The sequence below is a fragment of the Mustela erminea genome, chromosome 20, assembly GCF_009829155.1.
Source record: "Mustela erminea isolate mMusErm1 chromosome 20, mMusErm1.Pri, whole genome shotgun sequence".
NCBI lineage: Eukaryota > Metazoa > Chordata > Mammalia > Carnivora > Mustelidae > Mustela > Mustela erminea.
Window position 1 is genome coordinate 23,317,122 of NC_045633.1, and position 22,033 is coordinate 23,339,154.

Sequence of the window (22,033 nt, forward strand, 5' to 3'; positions counted from 1 at the left end):
GAGAGGCGAGGGGACTCCCAGGGGCGCCAGGAGTCCAGTGTCCCTCAGTAACAGACCATCAGGGCTCTGGGCCAAGCTTTTTGTTCAAACACCCCGACTTAGTTTGCCAGTTGGCGTGGAAGTTCTGGTTTGGGTCAAAGCCCTCCCCTTGGTTGGGCTGATGTCCACTTGGGAGCTGGCTGTGTCTGTTCCTGGGCCTTCTCTGCTCTGCGTGTGGAGGACACTAGAAGGAAGATCCCGCCCGGATTCTGCTCCCTCTGCCACAGACCTTGGTGCTGCGGGCCAGCGTGTGCGGGTTGCTGAGCGGCTCGCTCCAGAGAGGGGCTCCTGCTCAAGCCAGTGTATCTTCAGGACCCCGCCCAGCCTTTAGGTAGGGATGGCCGCAGCTCTTGTCTGCACCTTGTCACCAGCTCTGAAGCCTCCTGGGAGGAAAGCCACCCTGCCCAGGGATGACTGCTGATGGCCCAGTGGGACCCTCTGTGTGGCCATTCTTGGAAAATGTTTGGGGAGAGGGCGATGCTGAACCCAGAGGGCTGAGCCCCAGTGAACACGGCCTGTCCAGTGACATGTGCTACACAGATGTGTTGAGAACAGCTGTGGTCTCTGCCCAGGCCTCCGGTCACCCCCTGCTGGTAGCGACACCCCTCACCACCAGCCCCAGCCTCCAGCTGTGCCTATCCATCTCTCCTCTCCCTGGCCTGGGCCTGGGGGGCTGACTCCACTAGTGACATTCAGGTTTTGGTGTGTGTCTTTGACGGGACGCAGACGCTGCTTCTGTAGCCAAAAAAAAAACCGTCCTCAGGCAGGGTCCCAGGGGTCTCCGAATACAGCCTTCCTTGGACACCAGGTGTCCAGGCCAGGTGCCAGCAATATCATCGATGGGGGAAACCAAGTCTGCTGAGGTGTTAGAGACCTGGGATCTGCCATCCCATGGCAGATCCATGACATTGACATGGTGCAATACGTTCCCTTCCTTGTCTGAGCACATGGGCTTTGCATAATACAGGATCCTGGGCCTCAGGATCATTCTGGACCCTAGGCTTTCCGGCTACTCTGGGCGCTTGCCCCCTGGACCCCAGTCCCCAGCTCAGGACCCCTGCCCTTCACCAGCAGCTGGGTCCTTGTCCCTGTGCACCAAGCTCCTCTGCGTTCTGATCACTGGGCTCCTCTGAGAGGCAACGGGGCTTGGAGAGGCTTTCCCAGCCCCCTTGCCGGAGGGAAGCCAGCACTTTGGAAGAGAACCCTCAGTCCAGAAAACCGGATTCCGAGCCCAGATAGGCTCCGGGAGCTGTGCTTGTCCTCCCGAACTCAACTTTCAGATTTAACGAGGCTTCCTGTTGAAGATAGACATGGGAAGCCCCCAGGAATGGAGCCCCACATCTGTTACGATCGAGAAAGGCAGACGTTAGCTTGAAATAAAAGTCTCGGAGAGAAAAATCCTCTTTCGGAGTGAGGGGCCCGGGCTGGCTCTGACCCCACGGAAGGTTCCAGAGACAGGGCAGTACCAAAGACAAATTAAAACACACCCTGTCAAAAGATTTCCTCTGTCTCCCAAAGATTTATTTTTCGGAACTTGGCGAAGGAGGCTCGAATTAAGACCCCCTCAGGCGGGAGCCTTGTGCATAAGGGAAGAAAGCTGAGAGTTCTTGGGAGCCCATCAGGAAGGCTCAGAGCGAGAGTGGCCACCTGCCCCTGCCTCCCGCCCTCAGGGTGTGGAAAGGGGCAGGAGGGAGTTGCAGGGGTCCCCTGAGAAGGCACTAAAGTTCTGCAAAAGAGGGCGTCAAGGTCACGGGAATGTGACGCCTCTGTCCCCTGTGGCCCTTTGACTTTGGGTGAGTCCGGGCTTACTCTGGGCAGCAGGGGGGTCCGGAATGCCCGTCTGTTCCACGGGCTAGCCGTGGGGCCTATGTGAACTGGCGGATGCCGGCTGCTGGGCATCCAGGAGACCCCACCTGATGCTTGTCGCTTGTCAGTCCCAGTAGCAACTTCCAGAGCCCGTCTGCACTGCTGGGGCTGTCTCCACCTTCACGGAGAATACCTCATAGGAGTGCCACCTGTTCTCTTCAGAAGCGAGTCGTCTGCTAGAATCAGGGGCAGAAATCCTCCAGACGTGAGGCATAGTCCTAGAGGGTGGGGGGCACAAGCTCCGCAAGCCCATGAAATAAGGAGTTTGGGCCAAATCAGGGGTCTTGGGTGCCGATGCCATCTGGAGCCTGGTCAGGAGGGGAGTGTGGAGCCGCTATGGGCCAGGCTGTAAGGCCTCCGGAGAGAGGCCCCAGCCTGCCCCGCGTCCAGCTGCCCCCAGACCTCAGCCAACTGCAGACGCACAGCCTGAGCCCAGCTCGGAGGGTAGCAGCGCGGCTGGCACCATGATTTTTGGTTTGAAGTCTGTTTGTTACACAGTATTGTTGTGGTGACTGGTAACTGACACAGATCTGCAAGTAGAATTCAGCCCGCAGTCCTCCTGTTTGTGACCCCTGGCCTGGGCAGTTTCCAAATCTTCCTCCGGGACAGAGCCTGACTCCAAGAGAAACACTTCAGAGCACGTATTCTTGTCCCATCGGGCTCAACAGCCACGGATGGTAACAGCACGCTGACTTTCTGCTTTCGTCTCTGCCTTGCGGTCGTGGCTTACCGGCCTTGCCTGGCCGCACAGAACCACATCTCTTTCTGGGGTGGAGGCACGGGAAGAGAGGCGAGGGTGCCAGGAGAGGGACGGGTGAGCCAAGCAGAACAGCCGTCCGTGAATCACAGTTCCCGCAAACCAGCAAATGGCCCAGCACCTGCTCACCCACCCCCACCGGCACCTGCCAGCCTTACCCAGGGTCTTGGCCACTGGACAGTCGGGGGGGACCAGCCCAAACTGACCACCCCCCCAGAAGAAAGTGACAGATGTTAGCGCCCGTGGGTTCTGTCCCCCCATCAACAGATGTCAAGACATGAAAAATTGGGGTAAATGAAGGGAGGGTGATTAGGTCGGGCCCAAGCTGGGGTCTTGTGGGTGCCAGAGACAGCTGCAGACATACGGCAGGAACAATTGCCCTGAGGCAGAGGGGACTGCCAAGCCAGGGTGCCTGGGGACAGTTGGACGAGGTGCTGACACGGGGCTCATTCCTCCGTGAAGCCCTCCCGCAGCTGCTGGGAGTACCGCCAGCCTGTGGGCCTGTGTGCGCCTCCACTCTGGGACGGCACCCGGGGAGCTGTGGATGGCACCCCTGGGACAGGCCCAGGAGTTCTGGCTTGTCTGTGGGTCCGTGTGACACCAGCCCCAGGATGGAGCTAACGGGTCATCTCGGGGAAGCCTCCCTTTCTCTCCTCTTGTCTTCTTCTGGGCTCTTTCTCGCTCGTTCTGTCCAGGCGGGGCTCTGCACCCGTCCCTCGGGAACCAGGCTTTTTCCTCCAGCAGTTTTTGGCTTGAAAATGTAGGTTTAGGAGCCCTCCCCCTACCCCAGGTCTCCTGGTGTGGGGGAGAGGCCTCTCCAGAGATAGACCCCCGCATTCCTGGGGCTTGCAGGCGTGGAAGTGAAGTTCACAGGGCAGAGCGTGTAAGCATTTGGAAGTGTGTGCTGGGTAGGCTTTCGGCGGGCTCCCCGTGCTGCGCAGCCATCACCTCTGTCTGGATCTGGAGTACTTTCGTCACTCCCCAACCCCCAGCCCTAGACAAGCACCGGTCTGCTTTCTGTCTCTGCGGACTGTTTATCCTGGACATGTCATATACAGGGAACAGGACCACACATGACCTGTGCATCCGCTGCTCCTGCTGGGCTTGACATGCAGCAGGTGTCAATATTTCTCTCCGCTCTCCGGCTCAGTAATAGACCAGCACACTTCTGATTAAATCGGCATGGATACAGACCATCCCTGAGCTGCTGGCTGGCCTCTCCTCAGGGCAAGCCCTGCTCTGTCAGGTTTGCTCCCTTGTGCGTTCTAGACCCTCAGACTCGCTGGACCTCTGCAGTCAGCAACCAGGAAGGCAGGTCCCGGAGGAAACAGAAGGACATGAGCTCCCCGCTATCCTTTCCGATGGCCTCGCCCACCCTGGGTAAACCCGGAGAGGGAGCCTGGAGCCCAGCAAGCTGGATGCTGGACAAGGCCCCTTTTCTGCTCTACACAATGCCCCATTGTGCCCTTCTCTGGGGAGAACAATGCAACTCGGGCCAGGGGAAGCCGAGGACAAAGGGCCCTTTGTGAGGACTGTCCCCACCTGAAAAGCAGCACCCTGGGTCACACCTGATGGCAGAGCTGTCCTTCCTTGCCTTCTGTCCCTTGAGCACCTCCTGCATCCGGGGGAAGGCATGGAAGCTCAAGTGGGCTTGGGCTGAGGGGCGCCAAATTCTCCCTGCTCTCCCCCAGACAGCTGTGCTAACCCATCCCAAACAGCACCCGGACCCGGCAGGGGAAGTGCAGATCGTAGCTTTGAAGGAAAGACCTGGAAGGACAGACAGGGACTAACTGTTCCCCAGACCCCCAGGGCTGGGAGCCCTTGGGCACATGGTTTCCTGCTGGGGGCTCACAAAAATGCAGAAAATGTTTGCCCCCCCCCACTGATCTTTTACATGCCCCACTTTGCAGTTGGGCTCTGAAGGGAGACCTTTCCACTGCAAAAAAGGGGGGAAGGCACTGCTTAAAAACTCACACTGTAAGATGCACGTGTGTTATCACTCCAGCAGTGCAGGTGGGGGACAGCCAGGGGCTGAAGAAAGGTTCCAGAAGTTGCTGATCTGTCCTAGATTTGGGGGAATCTATGTCCAAAGCCAGTCCCTGCCCTCACAGAGCTCACACGGCAGGTAGTAAAGATATAATCAAACAAGACTGATCATTTGGCCACACAAGTATACATAATTTATACATCAAAACACTCAGAACAAGATGTCAAAACAAAACACCCAGGACAAACATTTGCAATGTACACACAAGAACAGGATCTTTAATATGTAAAGAGTTGTGAAGAATAAGGAAAACCCACACTTGCGTCAGCGATGTGCTTCCAAGCACCTCGCAGTGTGCCCACTGACCACTAAGGGTCTAATACCTACGCCGTCTCGCACGCCCTGTGTTCTTCTAAGGAGTGCCTGTGAGCACATGGCACGCTTCTCCTGAGCGGTGCCTGGGCCGCTCTGTGCTCAGAATGTGGAGTTGCTGGTGTTCTCACCAGGTTTCTGCTTGGGACATTGGTCGGTAAGTTCTTTCCTCTGAATCCTCATGGCGCCACTTTCCCCAGGGGGCTGGCGGTGCCACCCTGAGAGCCTGTAGGGGTGCTGCCTAGTGCAGCTTTGCTGACCTGAGCTGAAGGATCTGGCTGGATTTCAGGACCCAGCCGCTGACTGTGCTCTCCCTGCTAGCTGGGTAACTGTCACCCCAACATCCTCCCAGGAGAGCAGACATCAGGGCATGGGAAGGGCACCTGTAGACCCCTGGCCACACACGCTGAGCTGTCAGTGGCTGCCTCCAAGCCTTCCTCTCCTGGAATGCGACTCCATACACCGCAGGGGCACGCAGAGGGAGTGCAGCACCCACAAGGGTCCTCTGCTGCCCACGCGGACGCTGACCAGGCCCACCCCGGTCATGTCCAGACACAAACTTTCCAACAGTCATAGAGAGAGGGTCCAGGAGGGCAGCCGCGTGGGTGAGAAAGTGCACCGGGAGCTTCTGCAACACTGGCTGATGAAAGCGCCAACCAGGGAATTAGTCCGCTGCTTTACAGATGGAGTACACGCTGAACCTCTCAGGTACGCCCCGTCTTGCCCTCACTGCTGCAGCACGCCCGGCGGCCTGCGGGGGTCGCGCGCGCGCCTGGAGCCGGAGCGCGCTCCCCGCCCATGGGCGTGGCCAACCCGGGCGGGAGCGGCCTCCCTTTTTGGGCGGGGCGTCCGGGCGCTTGGCGCCTCACGCGCATGCGCACTGGCGGTCCCGCGATGGCGGCCCCCGAGGAGTCCCTGAGGAGGCGGAAAGCCGGGAATGCGGGCGCCGAGCCTGGGTCTCCGCCGGGACGGGGGCCGGGGCGCGAGCCCACGGGCTGTAATGCCCGTCTCCGAGCGGGCACTTTCTGGCTGACCAGGATCGTGCTCCTGAGGGCCCTCGCTTTCGTTTACTGTGAGTCCGCGGGGCCCAGGGCTCCCGTCACTGTGGCCCCCGCACGCGCCCTCGTCCCCCAGACCGTCCCCGACGCCGGGATAGCCCCTCGCCCAAGACAACGCTCTCCTCGCACTCTTCGCCCCCCGCCCCAGTCCCATCCGTCTCCCCCTTTCCCGGGGCACCTCCACAGCGCCCGCGACGCCCCTCCCCTTGCACGTGCCCCTCTCCTCCCCTCAGGGCGCCCCTCCCCCCGGGCATCCCTTCCCCCCAGGGCGCTCCCCCGACGCCCCCACCCCCCGGCACGTGCCCCGCCCCTCCAGGGCCCCCTTACCCGGACTCTCCCCCGCCAAGGGCGCTCCCCCGGACGCCCTCCCCCGACGTGCCCCTACTCCCCAGGGCGCTCCTCACCTCTCCCCACAGGAGGCTTATCACCCCACCCCACGCCCCTCTCCTCGGGACGCCCCCCCTCCCCCGCAGACGCGCCCCCCCTCCAGGGCCCCTTTTCCCTGGGACGCCTCTCCCCCTTGGGCGATCCTCCCCACAGGACGCTCTCCCTCGACAACGTGCATCCCCGGGTCTCTCCCCCATCGCTTCCCCGCCACTTTCCCAGTGCTCCTCCCTCCACTCGTGCCCCTCCCCTGCACGACGCCCCTCCTCCGGGACACACACCCCTCTCCCCTCAAAGCTCCCTTCTGGATCGCTCCCCACCCCACCCCCCCAAAAAAAAACGCTCCCTGGCAGACAGGGCGACCCACAAGCGCTACCCCTCCCCCATGCTCCCTCCACCCAGGCTTCTGGGTGCCCCTCTCCCTGGATGCAACACCCCTCCCACAGGCTCCCCTTCAGCCTTCAGACAGGTGCACCGCAGAGCCCCTGCTCCCTGCGCGGTCGTGCCCCCCTAGTCTGGAGCGTTGGGTTTGAGGTGAAGGTGCTCAAGGGCGACCGCACCTGCCCCCACTTGAGCACTTCCCGGGGCTTCCGCGTTCGGCGGGGGCGTGCGTGGGTGGGGGCCTCCGAGCCCCTGTCCCTAGAGCCTTGTCCGTTAGCGCCCTGTGCCCCCGACTCAGCAGCGGCACCTAGGCCGCTGGCAGCCCCTTGCACAACCCGGGAGCCTGTGGAGGCTGGCCTGGCCCCAAGCCTCACCGCTGTTCTGGAAGCTTCTGAGCAGGCTTCTCATTCCGTGGTAGGTTAAGCTTGAGCCTCAGCCCTCCTTTGACCGGCCAGGAGCCGCTGGGCCCTCCACAGTGCAGAGCCAGCAGCAGCCCTGGCCCCAGAGGGTGAAGCCTGTGGGTGCTGAACCCACCTCCCCGCCCCAGCCCTGCATCCACAAGGGCGCAGGAGCCCTGAGCCTTCCAGCGGTGGAGCTCAAGCTCAGGTTCTCCAGCCGACCTGGGGAGCAGACTGAGAGACCCCAGCCCCGGTGGTCTCTGCTCCTGGATCCAGAGGGTGCTGGTCCCTGGCATTGCCGGCCTCCACCGCGCGGGGGTCACCGAACATCTCAGCTTCGTTTCTCAGCTCTTTCATCCCCCGAGGAAGCAGCACTGTCCTTACAGAATCACGGAACTGTGGGCTGCGCCCTAGGAGGGCGCCAGGCTTTTGCGTCTCCTGGTGCACAGGGGAGACCCGGCTTTCCAGAGCGATTCCGTGGCTTTCCGCAATGCCTCCCTCTCTTTTGTTACCGTAAACATAGTTTTCGCCAGCGCTGCCTTGTGCTCCACACTATGACATAGTCGTTGGGAGTGTTTGAGCTGTCACTTAGCAAGAGACAGAGCGAGACAGAGGTCCCTGAGGAGGCTTCAGAGACTGTTACCAGGGGAGCCCGGAGCTGGCCCGCGGCACCGCCTGCTAACGCCAGCCCGGGCTTCCCTGGGAGCAGGGCTGCCTTTGATCTCTGCGGCTTCTCTGTTCCAGTCCTGAAGAGATTGTTCTGAGCTGCTGGGTCGTGGACAATTTAAGCCCTGTGCTGAGCACAGAACCACTTGCTTTGAGACATGAATTTTTCCCTCTTTTCTCTACATTTGGGGTAGAATCAGTGTTTTTCAGCTGTATGAAGGAACTTGTTTCCCATTTCCAGGGATGAGGTTCTCTGACAGATGACCCTGGGCAAGTGGCCATGCATCTTGCATTGGTCCCTTTCTGGAAAGTTCTGGATCTTCCTGGTAGCCTGAACTACCTCAGAGTTTCTGAAGTCCCAGTGTTTTCCATGATGCCATGGGGGCCGCCTGCACATTTCACTTGATGTGGAATTTTATAGTTGTCCCTGTGGACTCCTGACCCCACCCCAAGGCTGCATAATGAACCCCTGCCCTGCGCTTCGTTCTCTGCACGTTTAAGAGAGTTTTTGCAGTCCTGTCTTGAGCGTCCCTGTTCCTCCACTCGTGAGCCTGCGGCTGGGACGGGTTCTTCCTCACACTTCTGTCCTCCATCTTCTAGCGGCATCTCGTGCTTCGGAAAATTTCCTTGACTTCTTGCATAATCTTTATCAGTACTCTTTGTCCCCATGGGATACTTTCCCATCTGTGTCCCCCTTTCCTCCCCACCCCCCACCACCAGCTGCTTGGTGCGGACACTCAGGACACAGACCGCCTTCCCGAGAGGCCCTGACTCCCTCTGGGTTGTAGTCGCAGTTCTTCAGCTCTCACATCGCCGTCTTTTTGTCTTTTATTCTTTTATTCTCTCTTTTTCTGGGATTTGTCCCCAAACAACTTTTTAAGAAAGAACTTGAAGCTGGACTTTCTCTGGTCTTCTTGCACCCAGGGGTCTTATGAATCTGCCTGGGTCTTCCGTTCTCAGTCGGAGCAGGTTTCTCAGAGCTTCTGGGGCTGATGATAAGTCTTCACGCAGCCGGACCCCTACTCGCTCTTCTCCGGACGCCTAAGTAGAAGCGTTTTCCTTTTCCTTTTTCTTAAGATTTTATTTATTTACTTGAGAGAGAGGCAGCAGGAGTTGGGGGAGGGGCAGAGGGAGAAGCAGACTCCCCACTGAGGAGGAAGCCCAGTGCTGGGCTCCTCCCGGGATCATGACCTGATCGGAAGGTAGATGCTTAGCCAGCTGAGCCACCCAGATGCCCCAACACTTTCATTTTTCTGCTGACACACTCTTGACACCAAATGTGGGTTTTTTTCCCTCACAAGCAGTTCTGACGCTATCTGTCCGGCATGAGTGCAGCTGCCGCCTGGCCCCACGAGACTGCCCCCACGTCCAGGCTGTCACCAGCTGTAAGTCAGGGTTCCAGACCCCCTTGTCCAGCCTTAATTTGCTAGAATGGCTCACAGAACTCAGGGAAACACCTTACTCCAGTTACCGGTTCATCGTCAAGGACAGGACCCGGGAACAGCAGAAGGAAGACACCCACAGGGCAGGCGGGTGTGTGGAAGGAGCACGGGGCTTCCAGGCCCTGCCCCCTGCCCAGGGGCCACCCGCCCCCTGCTGGCACCCCCATGTGCCCAGAGACTCCCGCACCCCTTCATTTTGGTTTCTTAGGGGAGCTCAGGGCTGATGGGCTCATCGTCTGTGGGTGATGGGCTTGATCTCCAGCCTTCTAATCCCACGTCGGGGCCTTTGGCTACCAGCCCTCAAGCTGCTCGAGTCCCCTAGGTGGTGTGAAGCCGGGTGAGGCGCATCGGGCCTGGTCAGGGGCCCCCGCAGCTGCTCCTCTCGGCCCCGCCGCTCAGCGAACTCCCAGGAGCAGGGACGAGGAGCGCAGAAACGGTTCTGGTTCTTCGCTTCTTCGTAGGTGGCATAGGTGGCGATACTACAGTGACCTGTGTTTACCTCTGGAGGCTTTCATAGTCCCTGCTGCTGTGCCATCTTATTCTGGGTCCTTGTTATTTAATGGCATGTCGACGTGAGCATCCCTTCCTCATTCTTTCTCGGGGCTCCTGCCCTAATTCTGGACAGCTTCTCTGACCGTGCCCCATCTGCTGCCTCTAGGTCCCTGTGTGTCCGAACACCCCAGTGGGTCCCAGATGTGTCCCATTAGTGGACTTGTCCCCATCAAGCCTCCCAGGTTGGTGGGAGCCTGTCTGAGAAGCCACTTCCCGGAGCTAAATGAGGGCCTGTTGGAGAAGATGGGCCCCTCCCAGGCCCTGTGGACGCTGCTGCGTTGACGGCCCGGTCTGCTGAGTGTCCACGAGTAGTGATGTGGGGGCCTCCAGAGGGGGCTCTGAGCACTGTGGGAGCGGAGACATTAGGGTTCGAAGCTGAGGGCCAGTAAGGAGTTCTTGAGATGTCTTTGGTATAAAAAAGTCATTTAATTAAAGCACGGGCACAGGCGACCTATGGGCAGAAGGAGCCGAGCTGAGGTCATGGGGAGTGGCCCATTACGTACCTTCAAGTCTGGGGAGGGTTGGGGACAGTGTGAGTCTCCCAGGAATTTTGGAAACAAGGTTTTCAAGATCCCAACGGTGCTAGCTATTATTATTAAAAGGCCATTCTTATCATTTAGTAAAAACTCAGTTGTGAGACCCCTCAGATGTAAATTTGTGGGCCATGTGCTTGGGGGGTGATTGCTAACACGCATCTTGAGGGGTAGAGAAAAGGGAGTTTCCGAAGGAGTTTTTTTATGTTCAAGTAGACTTACAGGGTTGGGCTAAGACTGCCTTTTGTCCTTAGCAAACTGTCCACATTGGGGCAGTTGAGTCCCTAGAGGAAGGTCACTGCCTGTTCCAGGACCCGTCAGTGGGCTTAGGTAGCCACGGAAATGTGATCATTTCTCGGCTGCCTTTGTTTCCCACACCACAGAGGACGGGGGCATGTAAGCAGATTGCACATTCCACTTCCCTCTGTTACTGCGGAGTCCCTAGAATCGAATTTCTTTGAAAATCCTGTCTCTGAGTGGTCTCGGGGCTAGTTGTGGCCAGACGCTGATTCTTGGTTTTGCTTTACGTGCGTGTGTGTGTGGCGGCTCTGGCGGCTCTCCTTGTTCAGTCCATGTGCTAGCCCCGACCCGACCCGCGGCTGCTCTTCGAGGCGAGTCAGAACTGCACTTTCTAGAAGCAGAAGCTGGTTGACCTCCCCATCAGGGCTCTGCTGTCCCCTCCCTCACTGCCACCCCAGGGACCGGGAAGGGGGCGCTTGCCGCGCAGACAGCAGAGCCCGGGCCTGGTGGGCACTGGACTTTCGGAACTCCTAGCTGTTCCGTGGAAAGTTTGAGGGAAAGATGGAGCCAAAAGAAATCCTGCTTCATTGTATATGGTGGTGACGCTTCCCGCTCCAAGAGCTCGCGGAGGTCCGCCCTTGTCTGTGCTCCGGGCCCTTGGATTCGAATGAGGTGCTCCGGGCCCTTGGATTCTAACGAGGTGCTCCAGGCCCTTGGATTCGAACGAGGTGCTCCGGGCCCTTGGATTTGAACGAGGTGCTCTGCTGGCTTTTACAGGGTTCTCTGTGAAGCGCTGCCAGGTTGTTTAAAAACAGGTGCCACTGCCTGCTTCAGAGCTGTCCGCAGCGCGCGCCTCCAAAGAGTGAGGCCTGGGCGCTGCCGTGCCCGGGCCAGGGCTTAGCCACGCTCGGTAAAACCCCTGCCCAGAATGGCATCTGGGGTGATTCCGTTTCAATTTTATAGACATTCATCTGAATGAGACAGAAACCTCAATTTTTGGTTTCTAAAGAAAGTATCTGCAGACGTCCTTGGTAATGGATATTTAGGGAATCTGCTCACCTCTCCTAGATCAGCATCTGGGTTACCTCCCACCCCGCACCCCCAGTTTCCTGCCTTCAGGGGCTGGGGTGGGGGTGGGGCAGACTCCTGCCTGCCTGGGGTGGGGTGGCGGGGCGGGGGTGCTAAGGCTTTGGAGGTTCAGTTGGTTGGTTGAGCTTTTGGATGCTATGATATTTTGACATTTTCACTTCTTTCTACTTAGGCATTTCTGTAACAGGAGTGGAAATTTAAATAGGTTTTCTTTCCTGAAATTTTAATCGAAGCTTTGTTCATGGCTTCCTGATAAGATAGGAAATTTCCTAAGCTTCTTGCCTTAGAATCACTTTTTAAAACTAATTGGTGCGGGGCATCTGGGTGGCTCAGTCAGTTGAACAGCTCCCTTTAGCTCTGGTTGTGGTCCTGGGTCCTGGGATCGAGCCCCAGCTGGGGCTCAGCAGGGAGTCTGCTTCTCCCTCTCCCTTTGCCTCCCTTCCCCCACTCGTGTATGTGCTCACTCGCTCTCTGTCAAATAAGTAAAATCTTTTTTTAGGAAGAAATAATGGGTGAGACCAGGGGTCCCTGGCAGCTGAGTCAGTGAAGCGTCTGACTCTTGATCTTGGGATTGTGAGCCCGAGCCTCACGTTGGGCATAAAGATTACTTTAAAAAGAGAGAGAGAGAGAGAGGAGTCCTCGAACAGATCGGTTAGACCAGATCTTGTTTTCCTTCCCTGGCAATGGAGTGTGAATCATGGTCATAGGGAGAAAGGACGTGCCTCTCTTCTGTCATCGCTCATCAGGTCCCTGTGTGGGTGAGCCCCACGGCTCTGGAATGGGCCAGGGTATCGTCAGTGAGGGAGGAGACAGGCTGGGCTCCATGTGGGGCAGCCCTGCTGTGGCCTCGAGGGTCAGTGGCATGTGGACTTGATTGGTTCTGCCCGAGGTGGAGGCTGGTGAGGGAGAAAGATGTCTGCGGGTGCTCCACTGCTTTCCCACTGACCCTCTGTGGATGGTGGGGGCTTTCGTCCTCAGGTGACTCCTACCCACTGTCCCTTCCCTTGGCCTCCCGTGGTCACGTGAGGGTCAGGCCTCACTTCTCTATCTCCGCTGCTCTGAGCTTCATATCGTGGGCATTCAAGACACTTGGAAGAAAAAGACCAACCTGTTAAGAAAACCCCAGACTTCATTGGAATTTCCCACAGGTGCCCCTTCTTACCCCGGGGCCCCTCCCGGGGCCACACTGCACTCTGTCGCCGCATCTCCTTGGGCCCCTCTGGTCTGTGGCAGTCTGTAGGACCTCCTTGGCTCTTTGTGAGCTTGGTCATTCTGGGAAGTTCTCGTCCCATATTTGCTCCAATGCCTCCACACTGGGTTTGTCTGGTGTTTCTGGGACAAGACGGGTCACAGAGGCGAGGTGCCTTTGTCACCGATCGGGTGCCCAAGTCCACACGACTCACCGCGGGCCTGTATCACCTGGTGAAGGTGTGTTTCCAGGTGTCTCCTCCCACCGGTTCCCTGTGCCCTGGAAGCCGGTTACTGGGCCCGGCCCGTGCCCTAGGGGAGGGAGGACTCTGCTCCAGCCCCGGAGGGCATCTCCCCACATCACTGGGAATCCCTCTGTGAGGAAGGCTCATGTCTGCTCTCCTCGTCTTCACCAGGGGCTCCAGGTTGTGTCCCACACTGTTCCTTACTGTGGCTCCAGACTGTCCGCCTCCGGTCAGCGCTCTGCGCTCCTCTTGCCCCGCCCGGCCCTGCCGTCTCCCCTTCCTTCCTTTGTTGCTCTCCTCACCCGCCTTTGCCATCCCTAACACTGGCAGTTTGTCTGGCGTAGTTTCTTCCCCAGGGAGCAGTGTTTGGAGCCCAGATCTGTGTGCCGGGAGTGCCTGCTGTCGCGTGCGGTCACAATCCGTCGGAATGTCTGCTGGGGTTAATGTGAATTCACGCTGGCCTCTCCAGTCCCGATCCAGGACACAGGTGCGCCCCTTCCTTCCTCGCTTCTCTGGAACCTCCTTATGTCCTGCTGGGACCCTTGCCCCACCCCCTGCACGTGCAGACGGCTTCAGACTGCTGCGCTCCCGCCCTGAAAAAAACCAGCCAGACTCCGGGGTTTCTCAGCCATTCCTTTGGTCTTTGTCCTGACACTGTTCACGCGAAGCATTTTCCGGAGTCCCTTAAGCCAGTCTTACCTTCCCCCTTGGGCACAGTGCGATGGCATTAGATATCTGCCATAGAGTGGCGTTCGGGGGTCACAGTCTGCATTTCGTCCTGGCTTCCTCTGACCTCCAGTCTGGCTTGTTTCGATGGTTCGAAAACACTGAAGTTCATTGCTTGTGATCTACAGTTCTGTGGGTATTGACACATGCATGTTTCTCTGTCATGGTGGTGCTATACAGGGTAGCCGTATCCCCCCCAGACTCCCCTGTGCATGTCATCACCTACCCCTCACCCAGCCCCGGCACGGCCGTTGTCGTCCCCCTGGCTTTGCCTTTTCTAGTGTGAATGGAACCCTAGAGTATGTAGCCTTTGGGTCCTATTCTGTTCGTTGGAAAAGGACATTTGTGGTCCTGCCATGCTGTTGTGTGACTCAGCGGCTTGTGTAGCTTCTCTCCACTGTCCCCCCACTGTCCCCCGACTATAGGCAGCTTCCACCCGTGGATGTTTACCCCCCACATGCGGGGACCTCTGTGCTGTTTCCCATGCTAGCGGTTGTGAACCAGGCACCTGTTGGCTGCATTTGCGCACGAGCTTTTGCGGAAATGGGAGTTTTCAGTTCATGCGGGCACAGACCTAAGCGTCGGACTTCTGGGCTATCTGCGGTAACCCGGGTTCTGCTTTAGAAGAAACGGCCAGCGCCTCGCCCACGGCAGCTGCAGCCCATGCCCTCTCGCCGGTGGTGAGCGTCTGTGGCTCTGGACCCTTGGGGGCGCTTGGTGTTCCCTGCATTTGGGATTTTGCCTGTTGTGATAGGTGCTGGTGCATTCGGCCTTACTTGGCATTTCCCCAGTAAATGCTACTGAGCGTCTTTTCTGTGTGTATGTAACATCCGTGTGTCTTACTCATGTGCCGTGGATGACTTCGGCGTCCAGGTGCTCTGCCCAGCTTAAATGTTGGGCTGTTTGTTTCCTTATTCTTGACTTTCTTGAAGGCACTTAGTATCCTGCGAACACAGGATTCCAGCACTTGAATATTCTGGATGCAAGTGCCTGATCAGGTCATTTATGTGGTCTGTGAATGTTTTCTCCCAATCCGTGCTTTCTTTTTTCAGCCTCACTTACAGAGCAGGAGGTTTTCGTCTGATGCAGCTCTGTCTGTCGGTCTTTCTCTGTCTTGTGTCACACTTCTGGGGTTGCCACACCCAAGCCGCAGATTTTCTTGTAGAAGCTCCCTACTTTTACACTTCACGTGGAGGTCTGCGGTCCTTTTTGAGTAAATTTCGGGGTAACGTGTGAGATGTGTGTGGGATCGTCCTTCTGCTTCTGGTCGCCCGTTGTTCGGGATCATCTTTCTCCGTTGACCCGTCTGTGCCCCTTTGTCAGAGATCAGTTGGCCATACTCGTGTGCCTTTGTTTCTGGGCTCTGTGTCCTGTGCCACACCATCTGGGTCCTTCCTTCTGCCACACTGTCTTGATCGCCGTGCTTTGTAGTAACTCTTGACATTGGGTAATACGGCTCCTCCGGCATTGTTCTTTCTCAGGGTCACTCTGGCGGTTCTAGTTCCTTTGCTTCTCCGCATCTGTTTTAGAACCAGCTTGTCTGTACCAACAGCGGAGCTTTCTGGGTGCTTGGATCGAGACTGAGTCTGTAGGTCAGACTGGGGAGAGTGGACGTCCTCGTGACGCTGAATCTCCTGGTCCACAAATGTCATGTACCCCCTGCTTATTTAGGTCTTCCTTTGTCAGTGCCTTCTGTTTTCCACATACAGACTCTGTGGGTGTTTTGTAAGAGTTTTACTTATGTATTTTGGGGGTTGCTATTTATTATAATTAGAAAATTCAGATTACAGTTCACTGCTGATACATATGAATACAATGAACTTTTAAGTATTGATCTTGTGTTCTGTGCCTGTGATCAACTCGTTGATTAGGTCCAAGAGGGGTTTTTTTGGTATTTTTTTGAGATCTTCTTCTCAGACCCTCATATCATCTGTTAATAAAGACAGTTTGATTTCTTTCTTTCCAGTCCATGTGCCTTTTACTTCTCTTGCTGGCCTCACCGTGTGAGTCAGGACTTCCATACACTGCTCAGTAGGTTGGTGAGATGTCCTTGCTTTGTCCCAGATCTCAGGAAAGGACTGAGGTCTGGTGTTGGCTGTCGTTGTGCATAGCCGCCCTTGTGGGCTGATGGAAGTTCCCTTCTGTTCCCAGCGTGCTGGAGGTTTTCACCGTGAGCAGCTGCTGAATGCTGTCACCGCTGTCATGTGTCTGCTGGTCTTACCGTATTGCTTTCTTTTCTCAGTCTGGTCGTTGGTACATCACAGTGATCTGTGAGGATTGAACCAGCCTTGCATCCCTGGCCTGCAGTGGGTTGCGATTTGTCACCCGTATTTCTTGTTTTGTGAGTTTTGGTAGTTTGTGTCTTTCAAGTAATTTGTTTCATCTGAGCTGCTGAGAGACCTGTAGTATCCTTTTCATCTTTTTAGTGTCTGTGAGACCAGTAGCAGCGCTCCCTTCTCTGTTCTTGATACTGCTCTCTCTTTTTCTTGATTAGTCTGGCTAGAGGTCTGTCGATTATCCTTTGGAAGAACCAACTTTTGATTTTCTTGATTTTCTCCATTTTTTTTTCTTGTTTTCAATTTCATTCATCTCCACTCTTAAGTTTTTAAAGGTTTCTTTCCTTCTGCTTGTTTTGTGTATCATTGCTCTTTTTTTCTGATTTCTTAAAGTAGAAGTTTAGACTTGAGCCCTATCTTTCTAACGTGAGCACTTTACTATAAATTTCCCTTTAAGTGCTGCTTCAACAGCATCTTGCTTTTTTTTTGATATATTGTGTTTTCAATTTTCATTCAGTTGAAAAATACCTTATAATTTTGCTTTTGTTTTATTTTTTAAGATTTTATTTATTTGAGAAAGAGCATAAACAGGGAGGAGGAACAGAGGAAGAAGCAGGCTCCCCACTGAGCAGAGAGCTTGATGGGGGGCTTGATCCCAGGACCCTGAGATCATGACCTGAGCTGAAGGCAGAGGTTTCACCGACTGAGCTGCCCAGGTGCCCCTTTTTGTGGTCATATATATATATATATATATATATATATATATATATATGTATATTTTTTCAATTCGTATTCATCACATTTAACATAAGTATTCATCACATATATATGGTTTATTTAGAAGAGTGGGTGTAATTTCCAAAGACTTGGGTACGTTTCCAGATAACGTCCTGTGGCCAACTGCTAGGTTAATTCTCTTTGTTCAGGACACACATTATTTTCGATTCCAGTTCTTTTCGGTATGTTGGTATTTGCTGTGCGGTCACAGCGTGGAGTGTCCTGGCGGACGTTCCGCATAGTAGTTGAAAATCATATGTTTAGCTGTTGGGTAGGGTGTTCTATGGATGTCATGGTACCATATCTTGCCCTTTTACACCGTATGACAGTCTCTAACTGTCAGATCAAGTCAGTTAATGTACGCATAGCGTATAGATGTGTTTTAGCTGAGGTGATTTAATATACGTAAGTTTTGTTGCTAGACTCATGCATTTAATGTTCTCATGTCTATTTGTTGATTCCTTATCATTATGCAATGTCCTTTTTTATCCCTCATATTGTTCCTTGTTTTTATGTCTTTTGTCTGATATTCATAGAGCGATCAGCTTTCTTTTGATTAATGTTTGTATGATACATGTTTTTCTGTGCTTTTGCTTTTAGTCTACCTGTGTGTTTATATTTTGAATGAATTTCTTATAAACACCACAGATTTGAGTCATTTTTTTTTTTTTTTAAATTTGAGGGTGAGCAAGAGAGAGCATGAGCAAGGGCAGAGGGAGAGGGGGAAGCAGACTCCCTGCTGAGCAGGGAGCCCAACGTAGGGCTCAGTCCCAGAACCCTGGGATCATGACCTGAGCTGACAGCAGACATTTAACTGACTGAGCCATCCAGGCACCTGAGTCCTGCTTTTTTATCCATTCTGACAATTTGTCTTTACTGGTAGGTTTAGAACATTCTCATTTAAAGCATCAGATTAAAATCTGTCATATTGCTAGTTGTGTTCTATATGTTTCTTCTGTTCTTTTTTTTTTTCTTTTCCTGCCTTCTCTTTGGTTAGTTTAGCATTTTCTATGATTCCCTTTTTGTATCTGTATTAATTATTTAGAGTCACTTAAATTTTTATTTGCTCTCCCATAGGACTTCCAGTAAACAAATCAATCTGAGCCTGCAACTTCCTGTGTGGCATCAGGTCCTTCTAAGAGTGGCTTCCAACATCTCCCTCTGGCCTTGATGTTTTCTCACATTGGGCCCTTCGTGTGCGTTAGGCGAATGTGATTGGTTTTGCTTTAGACGAGGGGTGGCACACGTTTCCGCCAGTCAACATCACACTGTGAGCCCAGACCAGTGTTTGTGGAACTAGAACCTGAGCTACAGCCATGCTCCCTTCTCTCCCTCTACCCCATCCGGCCCCGTGGTGCAGCTGCCCGACCCTCAGGCGTGCAGCTGTGTCCACAGGGCGGGCGTCCCTGCCGTGCGTGCGGTGCAGCCCGAGACGGCCTATTGCCTTGCTCTTTCTCCTTGGTGGGCGTGGAGTCGCCCTGCTCTACACATTCGTGGAGGGGAACATGTGCCCTCGCTCCCTGCCTGCGGCATCCCTGTGCAGACACGTCTGTGCACGCACCCAACCCTAGACTCTAGAGTGCTGGTGCACTCTTGCGGGGCAGGGCTTGAAGGAAGCCCGCGGCCCCCAGTGCGGGCGATCGTGACTGATATGTGAGCTGTAGCCCGTCCGGGAGGGCCGCTGTGGACCTGGACCATGGGCCGTGCAGACATGCGTTGTCATGACAGATGCTGAGTGACGTTCCCTTGTGGTCACGTGAGACACCTGCATCTGTGTCACATACACTGACACGTAATTGGACACGACCCGTGTTGGTTTGTGTATGTGTGCAACACAGCCTAACCTCCCCAGATTGGGTCTTCTAGTATTTTCCCTAGGATTTTGGAATTTGGACCTCTTGCATCCCTGCTTTGATTCCAAACCATGGCTCAGACAGCCCCTCATCTCCTCACCCCGCCATGCCCCCTCCTGCAGGTGTCCACAGACGGCTGTGCTCCTGTTCACGGTCCTTCTGTCTGTTTCTTCCAGTCGTGGCATTCCTGGTGGCTTTCCACCAGAACAAGCAGCTGATCGGAGACCAGGGCCTGCTGCCGTGCCGCACATACCTGAAGAGCGTACAGCAGTATTTCCGGGGCCCAGTCGGCTGGGATGCTGTGAGCTACGCACCCACCCTGCTCTGGCTGCTGGACTGGTCACACATGGACTCCAACCTGGATGCCCTGGCACTGCTTGGGCTGGGTGTCTCGTCTTTCGTCCTGCTCACCGGCTGTGCCAACATGGCGCTCATGGCCACTCTCTGGGTTCTCTACATGTCCCTGGTCAACGTGGGACAGATCTGGTAAGCAGGAGGACGTGGAGTGTTGGGGTTCAGGCAGGCTGGGGCCCCGTGGCCTGGCAGCCTCCTGGCAGCTGGGGAGACGGAGCAAGCTTGCTGCTCACGCTCGTCCGAGGGGTACCACCATGTCGCTCTGGTGGTAGGAGAGTCTGCTAGTTGCCAGTTGACCGGAATCCAAGGGACTTTGTGCCTTGGGAAGAACCATGATTCTGTTCAGTGTGGCGTGGCCACCCCTGAGAGTCTGCATTCAGCCTCCTGGGGCCGGAAAATATGAGGTGGACGTAGGGTCCTGCCGTGGGCTTCTGGGAGTGCTCTGGGGGTGGGGGCCGGCTTTGGGGGCCCGTTTCTTCCGCTCGTCCCCACTCCAGCTCCTTCCTCGTTCAGGAGGAGCTGCTACCGGCAATGTCAGGGGTCACAATCAGGTTGGGCCTGCTTGGCGCTCCACACAGCCAGGGAGGCTGGAGGAGTCCTACGGGGAGCTGGGGGAGTGTGCCAGGGTGGCCCAACCTCCAGGGGCCCTGATGGAAGTGCAGCAGCCGCGGGCTGCTACGGTGTGTCCGAGCCAAGGGCTGGCACTCCTTCCTGTCGTGGGCTCCAGAGGAAGCACGGAGGACTCTAAGAAAAGGCGCGGTTTGGGGAGAAGCTCTGGGATGGGGGTCGGTGTCTGTGCAGATGTGGAGGAAGCAGATGTGGGCACTGACTGCAGGGTCATCTGTTTTCCGGAGGACAGATGTAAGTCCAGTGTCCCGACGGTTCCTCTAGCGCTGGCCCTGCCTGAGGAGGCTTGTGCAGTCTTCCCGGAATGTGGGTTCTGACCCAGACTGTCTCCACCTGGGCCTGCGGAGCTGCCCTTCAGTCCCGTCTGGCAGGTCTGTTTTGACTGGTCCGTCAGGGCTGTGGCCTGGCTCCCCCGTGTGCAGCTGCGCCCTGGTCCCCGTGGGCAGGTGTGCGCCACTCGGAGAGGAGTTGGGGCTGGACTCTGGCCTTTTCCTGGCCGTGGGAAGTGCCGGTTCGCACCACACTGGGGAGGCCAGGTGTGGAAGACACTCCCGTGCAGGAGGCCCGTCATGCAGATCTGGTCTGTGGCCAAGAAGGCTGGGTATCCCGGGCACCCTGGGAGACCCCTGCTCTGCCCACGCCTGGGGCCCTCCTGTCAGTGTATTACTGTTGACCATGGGCTGGGGTACCTTGGGTGGGGTCTGGGTGACAGTCCCACATGCCTCCTGCACATCAAGCAGCTGTGAGGTGTGATACCCCCTGGACCCCCACCTGCTCCTTCCCTTGTGGAATTCCTGGAGGTCAGACGCCCAAGGTGCTGTCCCTTCTGCCCCTAGGCTCTTAGTCACACACAGAGACTCTGGCTGGTATTTCTGTGGTGCTAAAGAGGTTGCTGGGTTTTGAGACATGTGCTTTTAGTCCACGCCAGACCAGGGAGAGCTCTGGGCACACGCGGTGAGCACACCCGACTGTGTGGGCGGCCAGGGCGGCACGCGTCCTGCATGGTGCATGGCTTGGGTCACGCTTCGGTGTCCGGCAGCCAGAGAGATCATTCTGACTTTAAGTTCCCTGTGAGAAGTATTTCCTAGTCACGAGTAGGGTATGGTCAGGAAAGAGTAACCCCAGGTTTAAACTTCTGAAAACCATTTTGGGTACGCATGGCCAAGATAGTCTTGTATTGTTTTCACTGGAAGAGATACTCCGCTCCCCTTCCCTCGGATACGTAAAAAAGAAAAATGTGATTCAAATTAGGTTAAGCTCACTAAAGCAAAACAGAATAAAGGTACATCTTCTCAGAAATGATTAGAAAATGAGGAAGAAAACAAAATCTGTCATGGAGACCAGCGGTTTCTTCACCGCGCCCCTGCTGCGGATGCACTCATTCCCAGCCCAGCTGCTTGGCGCTGGTTTCGTGCTCTGGTGGGGCCGCGGGGTTGGTCTCCGAGCCCTCTGCCTCCACGGTCTGTCCAGCCTTGCCCTTGACGCGGGTTTCCCAGACAGACGGCAGCTTCAGGGTCAGAGTGACATTGAACACTTACTAAGTGAGGACCCCTCCTGTGGACAGTAGGCTTTCTTTTTCCTGGTACCCCAGAGTGAGAGGCACAGACTGTTCTCACCTGTCCCATTTATTTAAAGTTGAAAAAAAAGAATGAGTTGAGGTGTCAGATAATGGGCACTGTTGACAGACGTCTTTCAGGTGTTGTCCAGCTGCCGGGCAGGGGCACAGGGTGCTTCTCTGAGGGCACTGCTGCCTTGGTCTGGGGTCCTGTGGGGACGACCCTGCGTCCGCTGGCCGTTGCTGCGTGTGTGCAGTGGCCGTTGCTTCGGTAGGCCCTCTGTGTCTCCTGTCCCTCTGGGGGCGTCCGCTGAGCTGCTTCCCGGCTCAGACTAGTGCCCCTGCCCAGGACCCGGCATCTCACACACGTGTTCCAGAGCAGTGGGAAGCCCACGCGGCTGCCCCGGGAGGCAGGTGAACCTTGCACTTGGGGGCACTGTGAGTGTCTGAGGCAGATGCCGTGGGGCGCAGGCAGGTGTCCTTACACAGCACCCTGCCCCTTCCAGAACCACAACCGCCCTTCTCCCGCTCTCCTGACCCGTTCCTGACACTGTATCATGGGTGGGAACTCACAAAGCCACTTTGTGACGGCAGTGACTAGGGATCTCATTGTGGGGAGAGCGGCTCCCATCCAGGCGGTGAGCGCTCTGCAGAGTGACGGCCTGTGA

At 56.0% G+C, this 22,033-nt stretch overlaps 1 protein-coding gene across 4 annotated transcripts in view; it reads left to right on the plus strand.

Annotated features, from left to right (window-relative positions):
- Window positions 1-5,859: 5,859 nt before the first annotated feature.
- The window catches only part of LMF1 (lipase maturation factor 1), an 87,513-nt gene continuing 71,339 nt past the window's right edge, over window positions 5,860-22,033 (plus strand). For 3 of the 4 annotated variants that reach the window (XM_032326688.1, XM_032326687.1, XM_032326689.1), the window contains exons 1-2: window positions 5,860-6,093; window positions 19,006-19,315. In XM_032326688.1, the coding sequence (XP_032182579.1) occupies window positions 5,895-6,093; window positions 19,006-19,315 (509 nt within the window). In that variant the 5' untranslated portion in view covers window positions 5,860-5,894. Of the gene's footprint in view, window positions 6,094-19,005; window positions 19,316-22,033 lie in introns of those variants that run through there. The other variant, XM_032326690.1, reaches the window with a different exon arrangement.